Source organism: Phragmites australis, chromosome 17, assembly GCF_958298935.1.
Source record: "Phragmites australis chromosome 17, lpPhrAust1.1, whole genome shotgun sequence".
Lineage (NCBI taxonomy): Eukaryota > Viridiplantae > Streptophyta > Magnoliopsida > Poales > Poaceae > Phragmites > Phragmites australis.
In genome coordinates this window covers 18,756,639-18,777,073 of record NC_084937.1, presented here as the reverse complement: position 1 = coordinate 18,777,073, position 20,435 = coordinate 18,756,639, and the positions used below count along the sequence as shown (strand labels likewise).

The following is a 20,435-nucleotide window of genomic DNA, read 5'->3' as shown; positions in this document are numbered from 1 at the left end:
CCGATTGGAGGTGCCCATTAACAGGGGTAGTTTGTCATGTCTTTTGATCCTTCTTTTCCGTGTTTCTGGAAGGGAGTTGAGTCTACCACAGCTGCTACCAATCTTCAAGGTGGGTGACATGACATCCCAAGGCACACAGGGAAGTCATATGACCATGGCATGAGGTGCTGCATGCCTGCCTGCCAATCTTTGCTTTGATCTGTGGCCATGCCATGCTTGCCCTAATGTACAAATGAGGCCATGACTATGGAGCCCCACCACAGATCTCCAAGCTTTTGTAATCTGGTGCTGTGGTGCACTCAGCATATATAGGACTATCCTTTGTTTTGTTTTTTGTTTTTCCTAAATGGCAGGGTAGAGAAAAGTCCTGTCTCAGACAGCTGAGTGGTACATACTGTAGATGTTTTGCAGCTGCTTTTTTGACAGGGGTTAGATCTTGAGAAGTCTTTCTAGGAGGGTGAAAAAAAATCTTTTCTCAAAAGAGGGGGAAAAGCAACTTTGAGGGCTTACAAATGTGTTCCGCAAACTTTGGTAGGAAAAATATTTCTTCTCCAGAGTTTCTTTTCCATCAAAGTCCTCCTGACATCTCATTGAGTAAAACTTTGGACGGCCAAGATGCACGAACGCAGACTCCGGTTCCGATCGAACGGTTGAGATGCAACTGAGCTAAATCCAATGTTGCAGCTACAAGGAGGCCAGACTTTCAGAATACAGCTTTAATGATTCAGCATTGCACTTTGGTCTCGGAAAAAGTCATGGCCAGGCAGCTTTGGAATCTCATGAACGAGCCCAAAAGACGTACGACGAAAGACTAGGTCTTATACTGCAGGTACATGTGTATTGTCTAAGCCTAATCTGTAGCTGTAGCAACATTTCTTTCAGAGGGCATTTCACATTCTCCTATTTCAGAGGGCAGTTCAGAGTGCAAGATACACATGCCATCTTCTGACAAGTTACTTACAAATGCTCGGACTATTACAGACGATATCTGCACCTCTGCTAGAGCAGAAACCAGTGAACCTTCCCCCCAGAGAACAGAGGAGAGACCAGAGACTGCTGGCGCCTAGAGCAGTACATGTATCTGCAGCTCTGCAGATGCACATTTGCTTTCAGAATCCAGAGGCTGGCAAAGATGGATGAAAAAGAAGGGCTTGCTCCTTTTGGTCCCGCATACGTGCGTCCTGCTTTTTCACCTCAGCTGCTCACGAGCGTCGACCTCATCCCAGCAATCGCACGAGCTGGTTGCCGGTGTCGTAGTGTCGCTGGTGGTGGCGATGCATGGCGTGGTGTGGTGTGGTGTGGTGGCAGGGCCCCTGAAGAACGGTCAAAAGCGGGCATGATTTGGGGGGCATATTTGGAGGGGGCGGGCGGTGGTTTCCTTCGTGCGGCGTGGGGAGGCAGCTGCCCCATCCGGCTGCACCTCGCAACAGCATCCACGGGCTTTGCCGCATTTGCGGTTCTTTTCTTTTCTTTAAGGAGGTCTTGAGATAAGTTGCATATACAATAAGGCTTGTGGCACATGCTGGTTGGGTTAGGATTTAGGGTTTAGATTTTAGTGGAACCTCGAATTAGGATGGACGGTGATGGTTTCATAATGATAAATTGATAACATTATGGTTTAAATATGGAGGCTTACGGGTTTGGAGAAGATCAGTGAGAGGTGGCAACAAAGATGATGAGGCTAATGCGTTAGGCTATATGGAAGCATCACGCGGGGAGTGGAGGAGGTGCGATGACGGATGAGACGACTAAAATGTTGCCATGGGAGATGATCTTCTAATGCAATCTTCCTATTTTACCAACCACATCTAACCACAACTTCAGAAATATAACCAAATGCTTTGTGCTAGATGTCCTTTGAGCTCCGTTTGCTATGACTCTACCCTGCTTCCACCCTCACGAATTAGCTCATTTGAAGTACCATAACCACATTGCCTCCGTCGTCGTGCCTCCCTTTAAGCTTAAGTACACTAGTGCACCCTAAGCCCTTAGTCCAGCGAGCACGAGGTCTAAACTAGCCAGAGGACAGCTCAAAAGTGTAAAAGTTCAGAGATGAGAATTTGGCAATGGTCGTCTTGATCAAAACATCACCACCAAGGAGTATTTATATATTGAGTCTGTTTTTGAAACGTGTATAGTGACAGTAAAAAAAAACTCGGTCAAGATTTACACTGAGATTTACATTGGATTGTTACGATCTTTAAAAGAGGAGAGCTATACATAAATCTAGATTTTATATTTTAACACTCTCCCACAATCTTAACTAGGATTTTTTTCCCACATTAAGATTGTTTCTCAATAATCTAAATTAATGCTCTGACAGTGGTTTAGTGAACACGTCGGTAACTTGATCTTTAGAGTTGATAAATCTGATCTCAAGAGCCTCGGGAGCAACCTTCTCACGAATAAAGTGGAAATCCACCTCATTATGCTTGGTTCGTGCATGAAACATTGGGTTGACTGATAAATAGGTATCTCATAAATTATCACACACAAAATTGGAGCTCACGCCCAAAATATACTGAGCTCATCGAGTAATGACTGAACCCACACCAACTCAACTGAAGCATTAGTTTGATCGTGAGACAGTAAGCTGCTTCCTTGAGCTCCATAATGTCAAATTGGAGCCGAAGTAGATAGCAAATCCACTAGTTGAGAGACAATCATCAATACAACTAGCCCATTCTACATTAGTGAAGGCGTTGACCAGAGTTGAATTGGACTGATGAACTTCTAGTCCCATGTCCCGTGAGTACTTTAAATACCGCAAAATGTGTTATACTGCTGTCCAGTGGCTCTCTGTCGGTGCATGAATACATTGATAGACTTTGTTGACTGCAAAAGCTATGTCTGGTCTGGCGATCATGTGATACTGAAACCACCAATAATACTATGATACCTTGTAGCTTCGTCATCCGACAACAGTCTTCCATCAGCTCGAGATAATTTTTCATAAGTAGACATCGATGTCAAGATAAGCCTACAGTCCACCATATTAGCATGGCTTAAAAGTATAGAAATGTACTTCTTTTGCATCAATAGTAAAGTTTTGCCTTTAGAAACAACATCAATTCCTAGAAAATAATGTAGATGACCGAGATCCTTGAATCAGCCTTAAGCTGCTATAGAAAACTATTTGATGCTTGAGGAGAAGAGCTTGCTATGATCATATAATCAATATAAATGAGAAAAAATATTAATTGTTGTTCCTTCATGGATGAAAATAAAGAACGATGTATCTGCTTTGGAAGGTTTAAAACCAATATCTTGAAGCTTGGAACTTAGTTTGGAATACCATGCTCTCGGTGCCTATTTGAGTTAATATATCGCCTTTTCTAACTTGCATATGTGTAATTTGGGTGCGTTGGATTTGAATACCCTAGAGTTGTCGCATATAGACTTCTTCTTGAATATCGCCATGGAGAAATACATTCTTCACATCAGCTTGCCAATATCTAGCCATAAGAAATAGCTATTGACAAGATAAGATGAATTGTGGTTGGTTTAATCATAGAGCTGAAGGTATATCCTCATAGTCAACATTGTATCTCTGTTTAAAACCCTTTGCAACAAGTCGGGCTTTATAACATTCTATATAACCATATGTATTTCTTTTCAGCTTGTATACCCACTTAGAGTCAATTAGATTGATACCTGGCCGAGGAGGGGCCGATGTCCATGTGTTGTTCTGTTGGAGGGCAACAAACTCCTAGTCTGCTGCTCGTTTCCACAAAAGATGTTCAAAAGCTTCTTGCAAGGATGTAGGTTCTTCAACGTTACACCTTGTTGCTGAATATGCTACTGTACCATAAGTGAACACCCTAGGCTTGCAAATGTTGTTCTGCAACCGAGTTTGCATCCTGTGTTGGCACTATTCACCTGATGTTGTCCAGAGAGATCACTTTCACCTACTGCAGTACTTGGCAAAGCATCAGAGGAACTAGGTGGATGAGCATTAGTAGTATCAGTATGGCTATCACTAGATAGATCAATCTCATCACTTTGGGAAGGAATGTTGGCCAGAACAGCAGTAGGTCTAACAAGTGTTGGTAAATACATAATCAGATGTATGTGTCTCAGTATTTTTGTTAGGTGTATCATCAAAAGTGGCAAAAAGAAAGTGAGTTTTATCAAACACTACATCTCTGGATATATAGATACTACCAGATGGAATGTGAAGGCACTTGTATCCTTTATGAAGACTACTACACCAAATGTAAATGCAATTCTTTGACTGGTAATGTAGTTTGTGTGCATTGTATGGTCTCAAATTCGGTCATCAAGCACATACAAATACTCTAAGGGTTGTGTAATCAGGTTTTAATCTAAATAGATGCTCAAGAGGGGTATCATTGTTGATAAATTTGCTTGGAAGCCTATTCAAGTAAGTCATTGAGAGAAAGGCTTCGTCCCATAATTTCATGAGGATAGAGGAATGATCCAGTAATGTTAACCCTACTTAAATATTGCGATGATGTTTTCATTTAACATCACTATTTTGTTGATGGGTCTGAGGACATGAGAGGCAGTGCTGGATTTCTATCCCTTTGAAGACTGATTGGGGCTTGCGATACTCACTGCCTCAATCTTATTAGATAGTGACAATTTTTTTTGTTAAAAGCTCATTCTACTTGGGATTGAAATGGAAGCAAGACATCAAACATTATATCTATATTTGAGAGGATAAACCCAAGTGTACCGACTGTAGCTATCAATGAAACTCACATAGTAATGAAATCCATTGGCTGATGTTATTGTTGGACTCATACATATGAGAAAATCAAATCTAAAGGTTCTAAACTCAAACTAGATGAATGTTTAAAAGGTAATTAATGACTCTTTGCTAATTGACAGGCATCATAAACTGATGCACTATCTTTATTGGATGTTGAAGGTAAACTGTTTGACTTCAAAAAATGATCCAAAACTAATGTAGACGGGTGTCCAAGTTGGTTGTGCCACCATTCTTCAGAGAGATATGTCGTCACCAGAAGACATCTTATGATGTAAGGGGATACATGCCTCTCTCACATCTACGGTGCAGAAGAAGGTTCTTCATGGCTTGATCCTTTACAAAGAAGTGATACAGATGAAACTAAAATAAAAACATTGTTATCTTTCTCTAAGCGGTGAATGTAAAGAAGGTTTTTCTTGGCACTTGGAACATGAAGGATTTTTTTTTTAGTTTTAGATTCTTTGTAGAAGTAGTGATGTGAGATTGACCAATATAATGAATAGCCATACTTGTACCATCAGCAACATGCACCTTGTCCTTGCTAGTGTAGTGTTCCTTCATACTGAGGCGATCTAGCTCACTCATGATGTGGTTGGTGGCACTAGTGTTGGTGTACCAATTTGTGTCAACACCATAGGAGGGAGCAACGAAGGCAAAACTGTGTTTCTCAGCTACATGATAAGCATGATCGAACCTGTAAAAGCACTTTGGTGCCATGTGATTAGTTCTCCCACATATCTAACATGGTGGTCGATTGTTGTTGTGGTTCTAGCTACCTTGATTGTAGCTGTTCCCTTCTGGAGCATTGTTGTTGTTCTTGCTAGTGTATTTGTTCCTTCCATGCCCTTGTTGTGATTGTTCTTTTCACCATGGCCACCCCTCGAGGAGAAGTTGGAAGAACCATAAAATTGCAACCCAGAGTGACGCTTCTCCAAGTGTATGTCAAAGCTCAGAAAATGAGCATAGACATCATCGAACATTATGTCGCTTGTGCGTGTTGTCATTGACATCACAAACAAATCATATTCTCTGCTCAATCCGATGAGTAGATAAGAGATAATCTCCTCCTCTCGAAGGGATTGGCCAGCGGATGCTATTATGTCGGTGAGATGCTTAACCTTGCTAAAGTAGTCCACCACAAATTGACCGTTTTTCTTTAGGTTCGCCAATTGCATCTGAGTCTGCATCATTTTTGTCTTATAATGTGATGCAAACATCTGCTCTAGTATCTTCCATACTCAGCTGATATGGTTAGGAACAACACTTGGGAGAGAGAATTTCTTCAGAGAGTGATGAGGGTAGAGCACCAAGCACCACTTAATTATGTTGGTACTTGGCAAGGTACTCAGGATTGACTATCTGCATGGCACTTGACATCATCGTCAGTGCGATAAGTTTGTCTAGGCATGGGATTGAACCATCAATGAATCCTACAAACAATTGACTTTGGAGGTAGGGCATGATTTGTGCCCTCCATAGTAGCTAGTTCTCACGGGTGAATTTCAGGTTGAGGAAGTGGCTAAGGGATGGCAATGAGAGGGTGCAAGAGATGGAAGAGATGAAATCGATAGCTATGGATCTACGAGGGAGGGGGGCAAGGGGGCTTGAGCCTCCCTCCCCTCGGGCACACTTGAGAGCCCCCAAGCCCTCTATGATTTTTGGGCATGGAAGAGAAATAAAAAGAGAAGAAAACGAGGGTGAGGAGGAAGAGGAGGAGGAGGAGGAAGAAGAAGAAGAGGGAGATCCCCCTCCTACTTCTTTGCTCTGGATCTGCCACTGAAAACTGGCCATGGTAGAGTTGCTTATGGTTGACATGATGATCTAGATCGATTTTGGCTCTAGTACTATGTAAAAGTTCACATGAGAATTTGGCAATGGCCGTCTTGATCAAAACAATCACCACCGAGGAGTATTTATATCTGGAGTCTATTTTCGGAACATGTATAATAATAGTTGAAAACAATCTCAGCCGAGATTTACATCAAGATTTACATTGGGTTGTTACAATCTTTAACAGAGGAGAGCTACAGATAAAGCTTGATTTTGTATTTTAATTTTAACTGAAAGAAAATGACGACCGGAGAATCTCTAGCGTTTTTATGAGATAGATGGCAAATCTGCTCATGATATTCTACATCTGACGAAGTCTTCCAAGGCCAAAGTCTTAACACAGACACAATTACACAGAAAATAAAAGAGGATATCGACCAAAGAAACCGAGCTTGGAAAATGGTTTAGAGAGACAACTATTTTTCTTTGTAGTAGGTTTGTACATTCATTTTGATTGTTTTGGGGCTCGGGTCTATCTAGTCGTTCTGAGTCTTAATCATCTTTTGTTAGTCAAGCCCTTAAAAGGGTCCATTGAACTCTTGTTATTTTTGTTTATCTTCTTCTTTTAATATATTTCGGTAACCCTCTTACCATCTTTTAAAAAGAAAAAAAATTCTACATCCGACGGCAGACCGCCACACCGTGATACACATCGTATCCACTACTTAGATATCCGCGTAAAAGAGCGGGCACCTTACCGGGAGACATCATCGTGCACCCACCCAGTACGGCCAACAACAGCACGCCCGTATCTCCCATGAGCCACCACTACCAATGATGAGAAAATCGATGGCGACGACTCAAGATACGCATGTATACGGCATGCCGCACGTACAAGGGATCATCAAGGCATGATCCCTCACATACGCATGGCGAAGACCCCACGAGGCTGAGCGCCATTGCTGTCCCTTTCCATGAGTTTTCTTCCTCTCTTTCTCGCTGCCACCAGAGGCTAAAGAAAGAGGCTTTCTTTGATGGCCGTGGGGAAGAGCTAGGATGCTCTGGTCTCAAAAAAGAAGAAGAGCTAGCCTACCTGCTCGGGCACGGCAAAAAGGAATCAGTAGATGACGATGATTGCAGATCATAATGGCACGTAATGCAGGATAATCGGATGCCTAGTGAAGCCACCAAGCAAAGGAAAGGAGAAGGTGAGGCGTCTCTGTCTAGTAAGTAGCCTAACAAAGATTCTTGGTCCTGTATGAGCACGACAGAGACATGCACCAAATGTGTACGGAAAACCGATCATTGATTGCAAAGATGCAAAACGGGGAGCGCACGTCAGCACTCAGGATTCATGGTTCGTATGCTGCTTTGGCGACGATACGGAAGCTCGATATATGTAAGAAGCTTCTAGTATAAGGGTATGTTTGAACGAGGAGGATTGCGCCTGGGATTTCACAATTTTGATCCAAATCTCTCCTAGTCCAGTACACACGCTGCAACAGTTGCAGTCTAGCCGAGAATCCGATTCCATGTCGCCTTTGGTCGTGGATCAGCATTGAGGACCAAAGGGAGAAAAAAAAAAAGAATGGATGAGATGACCGATGTTCTCCAATGTCCAATCTCTACCGTCCGGTCAGTCTATCAGATATTTCAGATGCAAATGGGATGGTGATTCGGCCAACCCACTCATGCGGTGAGCGAGCGAGCGAGCGTGCAGGTTGGTGGTGCGTGCGTGCAGCCATGGGTGGCCAGCCCAGGCAGCATGAGTTGCTGCAGGAAAGCGAGGCAGGTGGTGTCATCAGGTGAGGTGAGTCGCACTGACCGGCCAGAGTGCCTTGCATCGCAGTCCCTACTACTGGCCACTGCTGCCAATTCTGTACGCGACAGGGTCACATGCTCAATTTTTCGCTTAGATTTTACTAGGAAATTCCTTTCGAAAAAAAGATTTTACTAGGAAATGTTCATCGCCATTTGTTTTCTGATCGATATAATGTGTAAGTTCCCGCGGAATCGTTGTAAACATACACGAATGGCACTCAAAATTACCCTTTTTTTTGGGAGAAGTGAGAATTACTCGAAAGTTGAAAGGGAAGGAGAGGAAGGAGAAGGAAGAAGAGTGTCTAGTGCAAAGGGGCTCGGCCCATTAGGACAATGGATTCCATCCAACCTTGCAGGCGGCCTGGGCTTCTTTGAAACTGAGCTTGGCGGGGGAGAAGCGGCGGGAAAGGCCCTGTTCCCGCCACCGCAGCCTCGTTTCCCTCTCCGCCGCCGCCGCCGAGGTGAGAGCGGCAGGGTTTCCCCCTGATCCCGAGAAGGGGAGAAGAGAACCCCCGGGCGGAATCCAGCTCTACTCATCTGTCTCGTTCGATTGGTTCCTCCTCTCTCGCGCCGTGGAGCCGTAGAGAAACTAAAGATCGGTATGCGCTTGTTCCAGTTGTTGGTGGTAGTTTCTGGTAGAATTCGTCTGGTCATCTGGTTTCCTTGGTGTACAAATATGGATCAAGAGTGGATTGTCCCAATCCCAACTGCGGCGGCAAAGGAGATGGGAGAATGGGGAATGGTACCTCTCTCTCTCTCTCTCTCTCTCTCTCTCTCTCTCCTTGTTCACTTAAACGATCAAATAAAAGTTTGTTCGGTTGCATTAGGACAATGTTCAAATAGCTACATATATTTGCTCAAGACCTTAAGTTGCTCCGTATCCAACTACTGTGCCTTCTCAGTTAACCTCTCTCGTATTGTATATGAAAAAAAAACCCTGCCTGTTCAATTAATCTCTCCGGCCATCCAGCGAAAGTTTGCTCCATTGCATTAGGACAATGATCAAATTGTAATATAACTTTCGCCAACTTGTTTCATATTCAAATATTGTGCCTTTTGATGCCTAGGCGTGGAAGATGTAGTTGGCAATGCCAACAATTACATAGGTGAACAAGAGGAGAGCACTGGCAGCATCCCTAGCCCACTGTTCTCGGGCACAAAACCGAAGAAAAGGCTAATTTCCAAGGTGTGGGAAGACTTCATACCCACCTTCGTCGACGAGAAGCTTGCGCGGGCTGAATGCATGCTCTGGCACCGGATCTTCAACTGCACCGGCACCACTAGCGGCCTGCGAAATCACCAGGGCAAGTGCAGCCCTGGGACTCAGAAGAGGCCAAGGCAGCAGGAGCGCACATCCTTGCCATCTACACAGAAGAGCACGGCAGCACTTGGCTCAGATCCGAAACAGAAGAAGCTCCCATTCTTGCTATCCAGCCAAAATGGATGCACGGGCACAGCAGACGCAACGCCTGTGCAGAAGGAGCTTCATCAGAATGCGTCTCACGAAGGACTTGCAGCACCTGAGCAGAAGAATCATGCTTTGCCTTGTATTTCCACTGACAAGAGTATGAAGAATCAGTCTCATGGAGAAATTGCATCGTCTGAGCAGGAGAACCCCACTGACCAGGGTCGGAAGAATCAGGAAGTTGATCAAACCTGTTCTCCTGAAGAAGTTTTAAGATACTGACCATGCACGGGCACCACCCAAGGATGATGGATCAAGATGGATTCAAGAAGCTTGTTACTTGGTTGAATCCTATGGTCAAGATGCCGTCCCACTCCGACCTGACACGGAACTTTTGGAACCTGTATCAGCAAGAAGAGTCCAAGCTTAAGAAGTTAACAGCCTTATGCAGCCGTGTTTGCTTGAGTGCTTATATGTGCCACTACGATCCACGCTTGGCATTCTTGTGCTTGAGTGTTTACTACATCGATGATGAATGGGAGAAGCAACAAAAGATCATCAGATTTCGTCCTGTGGACCCCTCTTGCAGTGCAAAAGAACTGAGTGCTATCATATTGCGAGCTATTGGAGAATGGGGTCTTCATGGCAAGGTTTTCAGCATTATACTGGATGATGCATTCAGTGATGATTCTGTGGCTTCAAACGTCAAAGCCAGTCTTCAGGAATGCAACAAAGTCGCTGCAAATCAGAGCTTGTTTGTTGTACGTTATGCAACTTATTTACTTGATCAGGTTATTCAGGTATTGCTGGATGAACTTGATAAAATCATGGAGAAGTCAGCGAAGTGTTCCAAGTATAAAATGGGTCCAACTACTTCATTAGTACATTATCCCAACTGCAGATAATGTAATCGTGGAGAAGTCAGCAAAGTCTTCCATCAATGGAAGACTGGAGAAAAGCACAAAAAGTTTGTGAGATCTTGGAGATTTTTCATAAATACATGGACTTCATGCACAATTGTCCTAGTTCAGCTGGTGTCTTTGACAAGTTGTGGGATGTGAAGAAAGAGGTGCATCTCAAGGCTGATATGTACAAGCAACCTCTTTACCTCTACAGGGAGGAGGAAGCATTTTCCAATGTGCGTTGGAAGATGCAAAAGAAGTTCAAGGAACGCTCGAAACTCTGTTTCTTGCATTTCTGTATGCCAATGGTGTACTTTTCAACACTAACTTTCTCATTAGCATCCGTTGATAATCTCAATGTTAACTGTTTAAGTCCCTTTATAACTGACCTAGATAGATATATCTTAAGATGATCATGCAAGTATGTGGTTTTATATTTAGCTTCTCCTCCTAGCTTAATATGACACCATATGCATTCGGCTTTCCATTTGCCCTCTACATGCAATCTTTAAAATTCCGGTCACACTGAAGATTTAAGTTATCTCCTTTTCGATGCCGCTAGCACCTCTGTATCAGTACCGAGATTCCAGCACTTGCAGTTGGCCTTGAGCTGTGTCTCCATCTTAGACTTGGTTGTTCTCAGGATCTTGTTCAGAGGTAGGCATTGCTACAGCTTGGGAGGAGCTAGTGGTCACTATTGCAATAATCAAACAAGTGCTAAAAAACAAAGGGGCACAATTAGGACAGCGGACACAGGTGCTGCAAAAAATTATTGATTGTTGTGATGAATGCACAAAGACAAATGGTTAAACTATTCTCTAAAACAAAACTAGATAGAATACCAAACCTTCCTACATACATAAATGGCAGTTTCTAAAAATGGTAGTTGCTGAAAATGGTAGTGTAACATCCATATTTTGGAAGTTCAGAACATAAAAACTGATTCTGTCAGCAAGTGTTCTGCACATGTTAACTCATAGTGTCCGAAACAAGCTTAGACAAAATACCAAACCTTCCTACATGCAAATCGAAAGTATTACTCAATCAAAGAACTTTCCTATCAGACTACACAATTGTAACATCCTAAGTTTTAGCATTTTAGAATAAAGCAAAATTCACTCTAATTTAAAAAATTTGTAATTATTTAAACCAACATAAAATCAAGGAAATATATATTTGAATATATATATATATATATATATTCAAATGTATTATTTAGCTAAGTATTCCAAAGTGTATTGAATATAATTTTAAATTAATCCCTGCATTAAATTGATCATATGCATTTTGGTTTATTCGTTTTTATTGCTCTTTGAGTGGAGATTTGAATTTGAGTGTCTCTAAAATTCAAATATTTTCTTAGTTTCTTTTCAGCTCAAATCCAAATTGAATTAAAGTCTGTTGAATTCAAATCCTCATCTAAATCTCAGAGCTTCTCATCCAAATACTCTTAATTGAATTTATGCCAAACCCAATTCTAAATTCAAATATTTCTAATTGAATTCATCCAAATCAAAAACCAAATCTTTAATTCTCCCTCAGGCTGCCTCCCTCTTCTTCTCTTCTGCACAGCCTGGCAACGCGACCCAGCTAGCCCAGCTCAGCTCGCGCTCCTCACCTCACGTGCTTGGGTCATTTCACGCTACCGAGGCCTGTTCGCCCGACCCAGCACATGCGCCTGCACTCACCGTCGGCTCCCTCCTCCAGCGCAACACCGCTGCACTACTCCTAGTCATCGTCCGTCCCATCGCCATTAAGCCGGCGACCTTCTCGCCACCCACTTTGCGCCCTCGCTCTCTCCCCTCCCTCAGCTCCCTCACATGCAGCCCAAGGCCCAAGCCGCCTGACACCCCACGACTTTGTTGCCTGCCGCACGCGCATGGCTCACGCAGAGCGGCCATGCTGCGGGATTTTTGGTAGGTGCCGCACGCTGCCGTCTTGCTCATCGAGGAAGCGCAATGCCGCAAGTGCCGCACCACCTCTCTGCTCTCTCCCTCCCCCTTCTATAAAATGAGGAACCATTCGCCGTTTTGCCATTTCTTCCACCAAATTCACCGCCACCTAAATCCTCCACCGTCGTGACAATTTTTGCCATCGTTGAACCCACTACCGGTAGCCAGAGGAGGAGGAGCACCATCCGAGGAGCACGAAGGCGGCCCTGAGCCACCCTTCCCTGCTCGACGACCATGTGGACCACTCGTCGCACCACCGAGCTTAACACATCATCGACCGCTGCCTCTTCTTCAACTTCGGCCACCTCCTCGCCCATTCCAGTCACGGTGAGCTCCCCCTCGCCTTTCTCCTCCTTTTGCGCGTTTCGTTTACCTTCGGCCCAATGTCGGCGCACCTCTCCTCGGAAACGCATGCAGCCGCTCCTCGTCTACACGCCGCCGGCCGGGCCACGGCCAGGCCATCGGCCATGAGCCCCATGGTTAGACTCCACGTGTCACAACGCACCTCTAGCAGCCCTTAGTCGGCTGAGTTCCCCTCCCCTTCCTCTCCTCCATCGATGACCAAGCTATCGCTGCCATGACCATCTTCGGCCATCGCTTGGATCCACTCCAGTGGCCGCTTGCCATCATCGACCCCCAAAATGGATCCATGTGCCCATGTAGACCACCAGCCCTAACTCCTTTGACCCGAGCAGCAACTGTAATGCAACACCGGTGAGCTCTCCAGCACAGCTCTGTCGCCTTTGCTCGTCGTCGCTCCCCCTTCTCCGCTCCACCCCGCTCTGTTCCGCTAGCGCGAGCACCACACGACCGTTTGGTCGCGTCGAGCAGCCTAGCAGGTCAGGCCAGCACTGCTCGGTCAAAGGCGGGCCAGCCTCCTCGAGCAGCTCAGTAGGCCAGCGCCCTCGGTTCATCCACTGTACAAGCCAAACCCAGTACTATACAGCCCGACCTAGGCCCACATCCAAGCCCAATCTAGCCCAATCTGAGTACTACGCAGTGGATCCACCCAGTTAAGGTTTAGTATGAATAGTATCATTTCATAATTTCTAGATTTAATTTTAGAGTAAATCTTTCGGGAGTCATAACTTCTCTGTTTTGACTCTAATTTTGACGATTCTTTCGCCTAAATTCATCTAAAACCATATATATATCATAGCATGATATCCATTAGGGCTCATTTGGTTTTTCATTTGTTGTTAATTGATCTTCTCTAGTTTAGGACATTGTTGATCGTAATCGCGTTTGCAGAACCAGAAGACTTCGCGGAGAACCCAGAGGACCCTAACTTCAATCAAGACTTAGAGGAAGACTTGGGAGAAGGAAAGTACTATCTCCTTAATCATTTTGAGCCTATGTTTTGCAATAAGCTAATTGATCAACTTAAGACATGACTTATCATCGCATGTGCTATCTATTGTGCTATTCAACTACTTACAGTAGTTAAATCCTATCAAACAATTATCATACCTTAAATATCATAATTCAGCATACATATCACCCTAATATTACCTATTCTTATCTATATTAACAACGGACGACGCCTTGATATCTAGCATGCTTAGGATGGAATACACCTATTCGGAGATGTCACTTTGGAATACATCTCTTTGGAGACATCGCTTCACTATTTATCAATTTAACTCATATACCATGAATCCTTGATGGTTGTGGAATCCTTGATATCGTGTGAGATATGGCGGGTGAAATGTAAAATGGGTGAAAACTATTTTGACAGGGGCAAGTGGAGTAGTCCTCCGGTCGAGGATGCTCTTAGGGGCTTGAGTTACCTCTGTGATATTCATTTCTAGAAAGTGTTTGCCCTGACCGTATAAGTACGGAATCAATGTGCCATCATGCTAAGCTATCCCAGTGCAACCATGCATCTTGAATAGGCTGGACTTGACTTTTCTTCCCCGACTGAGCTAGGCATTCTACTTGGAGGTGGTGTGCAACGAGGATGCGAGTGGCCATTTGAACCGTCTATGGTTGTTGTAGACCGGGCACAGTACAAAAGCTTATGAGTCTGGCATTGGATACATGTCCTCTGGTATTTGACATGTCTTGAAGTAGTTGTCTAACAAAGGAAGGTGATTGAAGTGTCTCGGTATGATTCGCTCCTCTGCTTGCAATGGTTGTAGGCTGAGCATATCGCATAGGTACAGTGTACAACCTCTGCAGAGTGTAAATCTATTTGAATAGTCGTGTCCACGGTCATGGATATGCAAAGTTATGGCCACGCTTTGGTTAGACTTGGGGCGTGTGTATCCTTGACGATTGAGTGTGTAGACTAGATATCCGTGTGATAAGATTGTTGGCTCAATTTCACAGGAGCTGTGTGGTACTAGAGGTACACCAGATATAATGATCGGGACTGCGGAGTGAGGTGTAGCCTCTCCTAAGACCGAAAACCTCCCGATATAACTTGTTATCTTGTTCTCGGGTTCAAACCATTTTAAAGTCAACAATATAGGATATAACTAGATACCTGCATAAAACTACTTTACGCTTAAAATTAAACCATAAAGCCTTGTCCTTGAATTGTCTTTTATGCATCTACCAACACCTTGAAGTAGTATAGGACTTGCTGAGTATCTTCCATACTAACTCTTGCTATCATTCAGATGAAGAAGCAGATGCCGATTATGTTGGAGACAATGACGCAGATGAGGAGTAGATGTAGTAGTCACGTTCGCACCCTAGCTATCTGTGGCTTTGGGTAGTCTTTCTGTTATGCTTTTGATGGTCATGAGGCTAGGTTTGTAATATACAATATAATTTGTAAACCTTTTGTACTAACCCTAACACTTCTATGTATGAAGTTTGACCGTGATACCACAACCGTTGTACTATACGTATCAGCTACTTGATCGAGGGACTGATACAAGAGGCATATGAGATCCCTAGAAAGGGGTCTTACAATAATCAGCATAGCTAGCTGTACAAATGTTGCAAACAAACATCAATGCTATGGAGAGAAATTCTAGGAATCTAACACTGTATCACTAATCATTGCTGGCACAAGTGCACAACATAAATGCTAAGGTCTAGGTGGAGGGCCCAAGGCCAAGAACATATAGCTAGTACTTATATAAGGATGCATCATTTACACATAAAGTCTAGAAACAACTAACAGATCACAAATTCAACACGAATTTAACAGAAGGTGTCAATCCAAGATTCACAAAGAAGATGAGTCTTTCAAAGTATTACTACTAGCAAATCTACGAGAAGCACTACTACAATTCTACTAACATATTACATATCAAGGACACAATTGACTAATTGAGGAGTCGGAGATGAGAGATGTAGTGAAAATTGCTCTATTAGGTCATGATTGTAGTTTTGATGATTAATGACAACATAGTTATTGGGACTAACTTATTTTTCAAGAATATATGTTAGTAAGTCTCATGGATGCAATACATGAAGAAGCCACCAAAGCCGGGACAAAGTTTGGTTGAATTGGAAAACATCCCAGGAGAAATGATTTCATCGGATTGTCCGGTGATGAGAGGAATTTTGCACCGGAGCATTTAACAAAAGAGTCATTTTTAGAGAAATTTGAAGTTACATGCACCGAATTATCTGGTAATCTGAAGGACGCATACACCGGACTATTTAACAGAAGGACTGTTTTCTGGAGAAAATCTGAGTTGAACTGACCGGATTGTCTAGTGACTTAAAGGAGTTATCACCGGACTATTTAACAGAAGCTTGGAATTTTCGGAGAAAATGGATTATAAGGCACCGGATGATCCAGTGATCAAATGGATATCACACCGGAGCATTTTGTGACTTGTGTCACGGTGCAGAAGACTATAACTCACTGGATTGTCCGGTGATACTATGTGGAGGAACACAGGAGCATTTTGCAACGGCTACTGACAGCTGATAGACCAGCGTGTGGAAAAAGTATACTCACCGGATTGTCCGGTGTTCATAGAGGCTTGAGTGGGGTTCGAACGGCTAGTTTGTGAGAGTGTACTCACCGGATGATCCGATGTTAGTACCACTGTTCTCACCGGATCATCCGGTGTTTACAACTTTTTAGACTTGTTGGGTTAACGGCTAGTGCGCGAGTTTGAGGCTATAAATACCCCTCTACTCAGTTATTTGAGTGTGCTGGAGTCCAGAGAAGTTCATATATACCTGAGAAGACATCCAAGACATCAAAGTGCTTAAAGTGATCATCCAAGGCGATTAAGCACAAGATTAGTGAGTTATTAGTGTTTATAGGTCTAGCAAGTAAGTTGCTAGGTGATTGCTGCCTAGAGAGTGGATCAAGGAGTTATCAAACAGTGTACCTCTTGGTACGCCAGCACCTTGGAGTTTTGGTGACTCGTCGGTAACTTATTGACCCTCCGACCTCGTGTGGAGCGGCGGCAAGAGGATTGTACAGGGATGCGGAGGCCCTTGTCTTTGTGACTAAACCTATGAGTGAAGACGGCGTACAAGGAACCAGAAGAGAGGCTAGTGGTGAGACCTTGCCTTGGTGGCTCATCTGGGTGGAGACCTTGCCTTGGTGGCTCATCTGGGTGGAGACCTTGCCTTGGTGGCTCATCTGGGTGGAGACCTTGTCTTTGTGATTTGGTGGCTCAAAGACCGTGACCGGGTGCCGATCGGGAGCATATCCTTTGTGGAGCTCCAACGTGAACTAGGGGTGGCATTCTTGCCATTGATACCACGGGAAAAAAAATCTTTGTACCGAGTTTACTCTCTCTACCTTATTTATGTTTCCGCATTTACTTACTTACAATTTACCTTCTTAGATAGGTTGCAAGTGCTTTGATCAGTAGAGTAGACACACTAGTTAAACCTAGAGCACATTTAGATAGAAATTGATATAGGTTTATCTTGTGTTGTTTTTAGAGCCGAAATAGTTTTAAGTGTCCTAATTCACCCTCACTCTTAGGACGTCACCGATCCCTACAGAGAGGGATGAAGGGAGGGCATGGGACGGACCAACGAAGGTTGTGGGCTGACCGCTGGTGTGCTAGTCGGAGGTCGTGAGCCCTGGTGGCCGACACCCGTGCTGGTGCTGGTGTGCTGGTCAGAGACTCGGAGGTCATGCTCCCCGGCAGTCAGTGCCCGTGGTGCCGTGCCTTGGTCCCTGGAGGTTGTGCACCCGCGCACGGTGAACAAGCGACCACCTGGACGGCTGCGTCATTATGTGTGGCGTATATGCATCTGTGCATCAATTGTAGCTTAGAGAGTGGAGGCGGAGTAGAGGGCTGGAGGCTGAGGAATTACTGGTGGCAGCTGGATCTAGAGAGCAGAGGCAGAGTGGAGTGTGCCGGCTAGAGTGCTGGACACTGGAGGTTAGGGTTAGGGATATATAGGCTTAATTGGGCTTTGGGCTGCATATTAGTACATGGGTCGAGGCCTCATGGAGTCCCGCCCCTACCCCGTTCGGGGCGGATCCCCGCCTCCATGAGGAAAATTGCCATCCCTACCGGGTTCACATAAGAAATTGAGCTTTGGTCGAGTTGATTGGTGCAAGAACTTAGTACAACCTACTAGTTAAGTTCTAGGATCTTGCAATCTCTCGCAGCTACATACATCAGTATCATTTAGAAGGACATTGTCACCGTCATTGTAAAATGTGTCCGGTAGGTGAAATGAGACCTTCCTAAAAATATTTTGATGACTAATCCTATATACGACAAAGAAATTTCACCCAGGCATAGAGGGGGAAGATGGCTTCAATAATCCTAGGATGAGCACCCTAGAAAACCTAATGCACATTCCTCTCCTATGCCCAGTTGAAATCTGTCATGCTATGATCTCTCAAAGTTTTGTGGCTAATCTTGAATCTTGGTACCATCAACGATGGCCACAAAAGGTGGCAGAGAAAATAATCGTCATTGACAAACCAAACTTCAAAACATTATTAGTCTCATAAACTTAAAAAGATAAAAGAGGAAGATGTCAAACCCTCCATCAGAATATGGAGAGAACTATAGGCGACTAGACACTCAATAGGGACAGTGAAAACACATGCAAGATGCATATGTAATAACCATCCCTGATGAGATGTTTTGTTGCATATATGAAAAAAATAGATCCCTTATTCATCATTTGAATGTTTAAAGATAAAATCAACTTAAGATACAACAAGCACTACTGCAAAAACAGTTTGCAGACGTGTTTAGCCACCCGCCTCTGGTTGAAAGCCTAAGGAAATAGAAAATTTCCACAAGCGTAAAAGATATTGTATGTGGAGACCAATTACTAGAGGCGTTTCACTTAAGGAACTACATATGGAAACCAATTACTAGAGACGGTTCACTTAAGGAACTGCCTGTGATAGTCGGTCCCTGAACTTAGGACCTCTCAGCTCGCGTAATACGTCCTTACCATTCCACTACAGAAGTACTAGTGATAGTAATAGCATATGCTATCCTTTTGATCTCTTCTGTCTAAAACTTCAAATGATTATTTGAATATTTAATGACTTCAAATGAAAAAGTTTTCAACTACAAAGTTATACATCTCGTCGAGGGCTACAATTTTCATATAAAGTTTATCCCTATCCAACTTTGTATGAAAAAGTTATGAATTTCTTTAGATAAGCTATCATCCATTATCACAGGCGGCTTCTTATGTGATCCGTCTATGGTAATCATCCCATTATCAGAGGTGGTTCACGTAAAGTAACCACCTCTGAAAATGATATTTTACACAGGCAGCTTCTTATATCGCATGTCTTTGGAAATCTTACCATTACCACAGGTGGTTGTCATAAGTACCTACCTGTGGAAATTTGTTTCCACAAGCGGCCCAAAACCGTAGGGGGTTCCTGCCAACTACTTATGTGGTTTGTTATATGAGCCGCCTACCCTAAGTGTCTAAAAAATAGTTTTTATAGTAGTGAAGAATGCAACATAAAAAAATGAATACCTTATATTTTGTAACCCAAGTTTTGGGATGACACTTGGGGTAACAATGTGCAGGTACTTTGTACTATTTAATATAACTACCTCCAAATGTCATCCCGAAACCTCATCGGACAGTAACTGTCATCATTGGCATATGAACATAAATATTTCTAGGGATTGTATAACTTTGAATTGTAAATTCAAATTAAATTTCCATAGGGACTCAGAAGTGGCACAAGCAAAATAACCTCCTATCATCACTCTGCACCTTTTTTATCTTAATGTATTTATCATCTGATGATTATGAAAAGAAGATTCAGAGTGATGATATTGATAAAAGATAGCCATTTCATCCTAGCCCACCCTTCACCTCATCATCATAGGTCAACAACAAAATCATCATCTATCATTGAAAATGGACAAAAAGTATTGTCTCATTGTTGCCTTCATTAGCTCATATAAGAGAGGTTACACTAAGATCCCTTGATGGTAAACTCTTTTACGTTGAGCCAAGTAAGCTAACATTGGCACAAGTACCTAAAACAACAACAACAACATCATAGGCAGTTGAAACTAAGCTAAAATTAACTAAAAAAAAGGCCTTAGCTCAAGGGCACAAGCTATAAAAGCAACAACGCATGGACTGTCACAATTCCACATCTTCTTTTCCACATATCATAGAATATGAAAGAGATTGAATAAGAAGATGTGGAATTATGATAATCATATATGCTATTACCCTCAATCATATAAGTACATAATCATCACATACCTGTGTGAGCTATTGTGCACTTTAGTCATAAAAAAAAGCTATGTCTATTACCATGGTAGAGTATATGGTGAATGATTTTCCCTCCACTCGTCAAGTCACTTTAGGGAACTAGAAAATCTCTTCCTCTTTATACTTTGGTAGTTTAGGATAGAGCAAGGAGGAACTAGTGATAGCTTTGCCCTACTTTGGTAGTTCTA

The 20,435-nt window shown here is 43.3% G+C and overlaps 1 protein-coding gene across 1 annotated transcript; it reads left to right on the top strand.

Annotated features, from left to right (window-relative positions):
* Nucleotides 1-8,988: 8,988 nt before the first annotated feature.
* Nucleotides 8,989-11,041, top strand: LOC133896942 (uncharacterized). Its single transcript, XM_062337565.1, has 6 exons — nt 8,989-9,068; nt 9,394-9,925; nt 10,000-10,531; nt 10,633-10,637; nt 10,758-10,869; nt 11,027-11,041. Exons 1-6 carry the CDS (start codon nt 9,059-9,061, stop codon nt 11,039-11,041), a joined length of 1,206 nt encoding a protein of 401 aa, XP_062193549.1. The 5' UTR covers nt 8,989-9,058.
* Nucleotides 11,042-20,435: the final 9,394 nt, after the last annotated feature.

What these genes read in the sequence shown, in the direction of transcription:
- LOC133896942 (XM_062337565.1), top strand. An exon ending in TCTCATGGAGAAATTGCATC is followed by an intron (nt 9,926 to 9,999) that starts GTCTGAGCAGGA and finishes CTCCTGAAGAAG; the next exon opens with TTTTAAGATACTGACCATGC.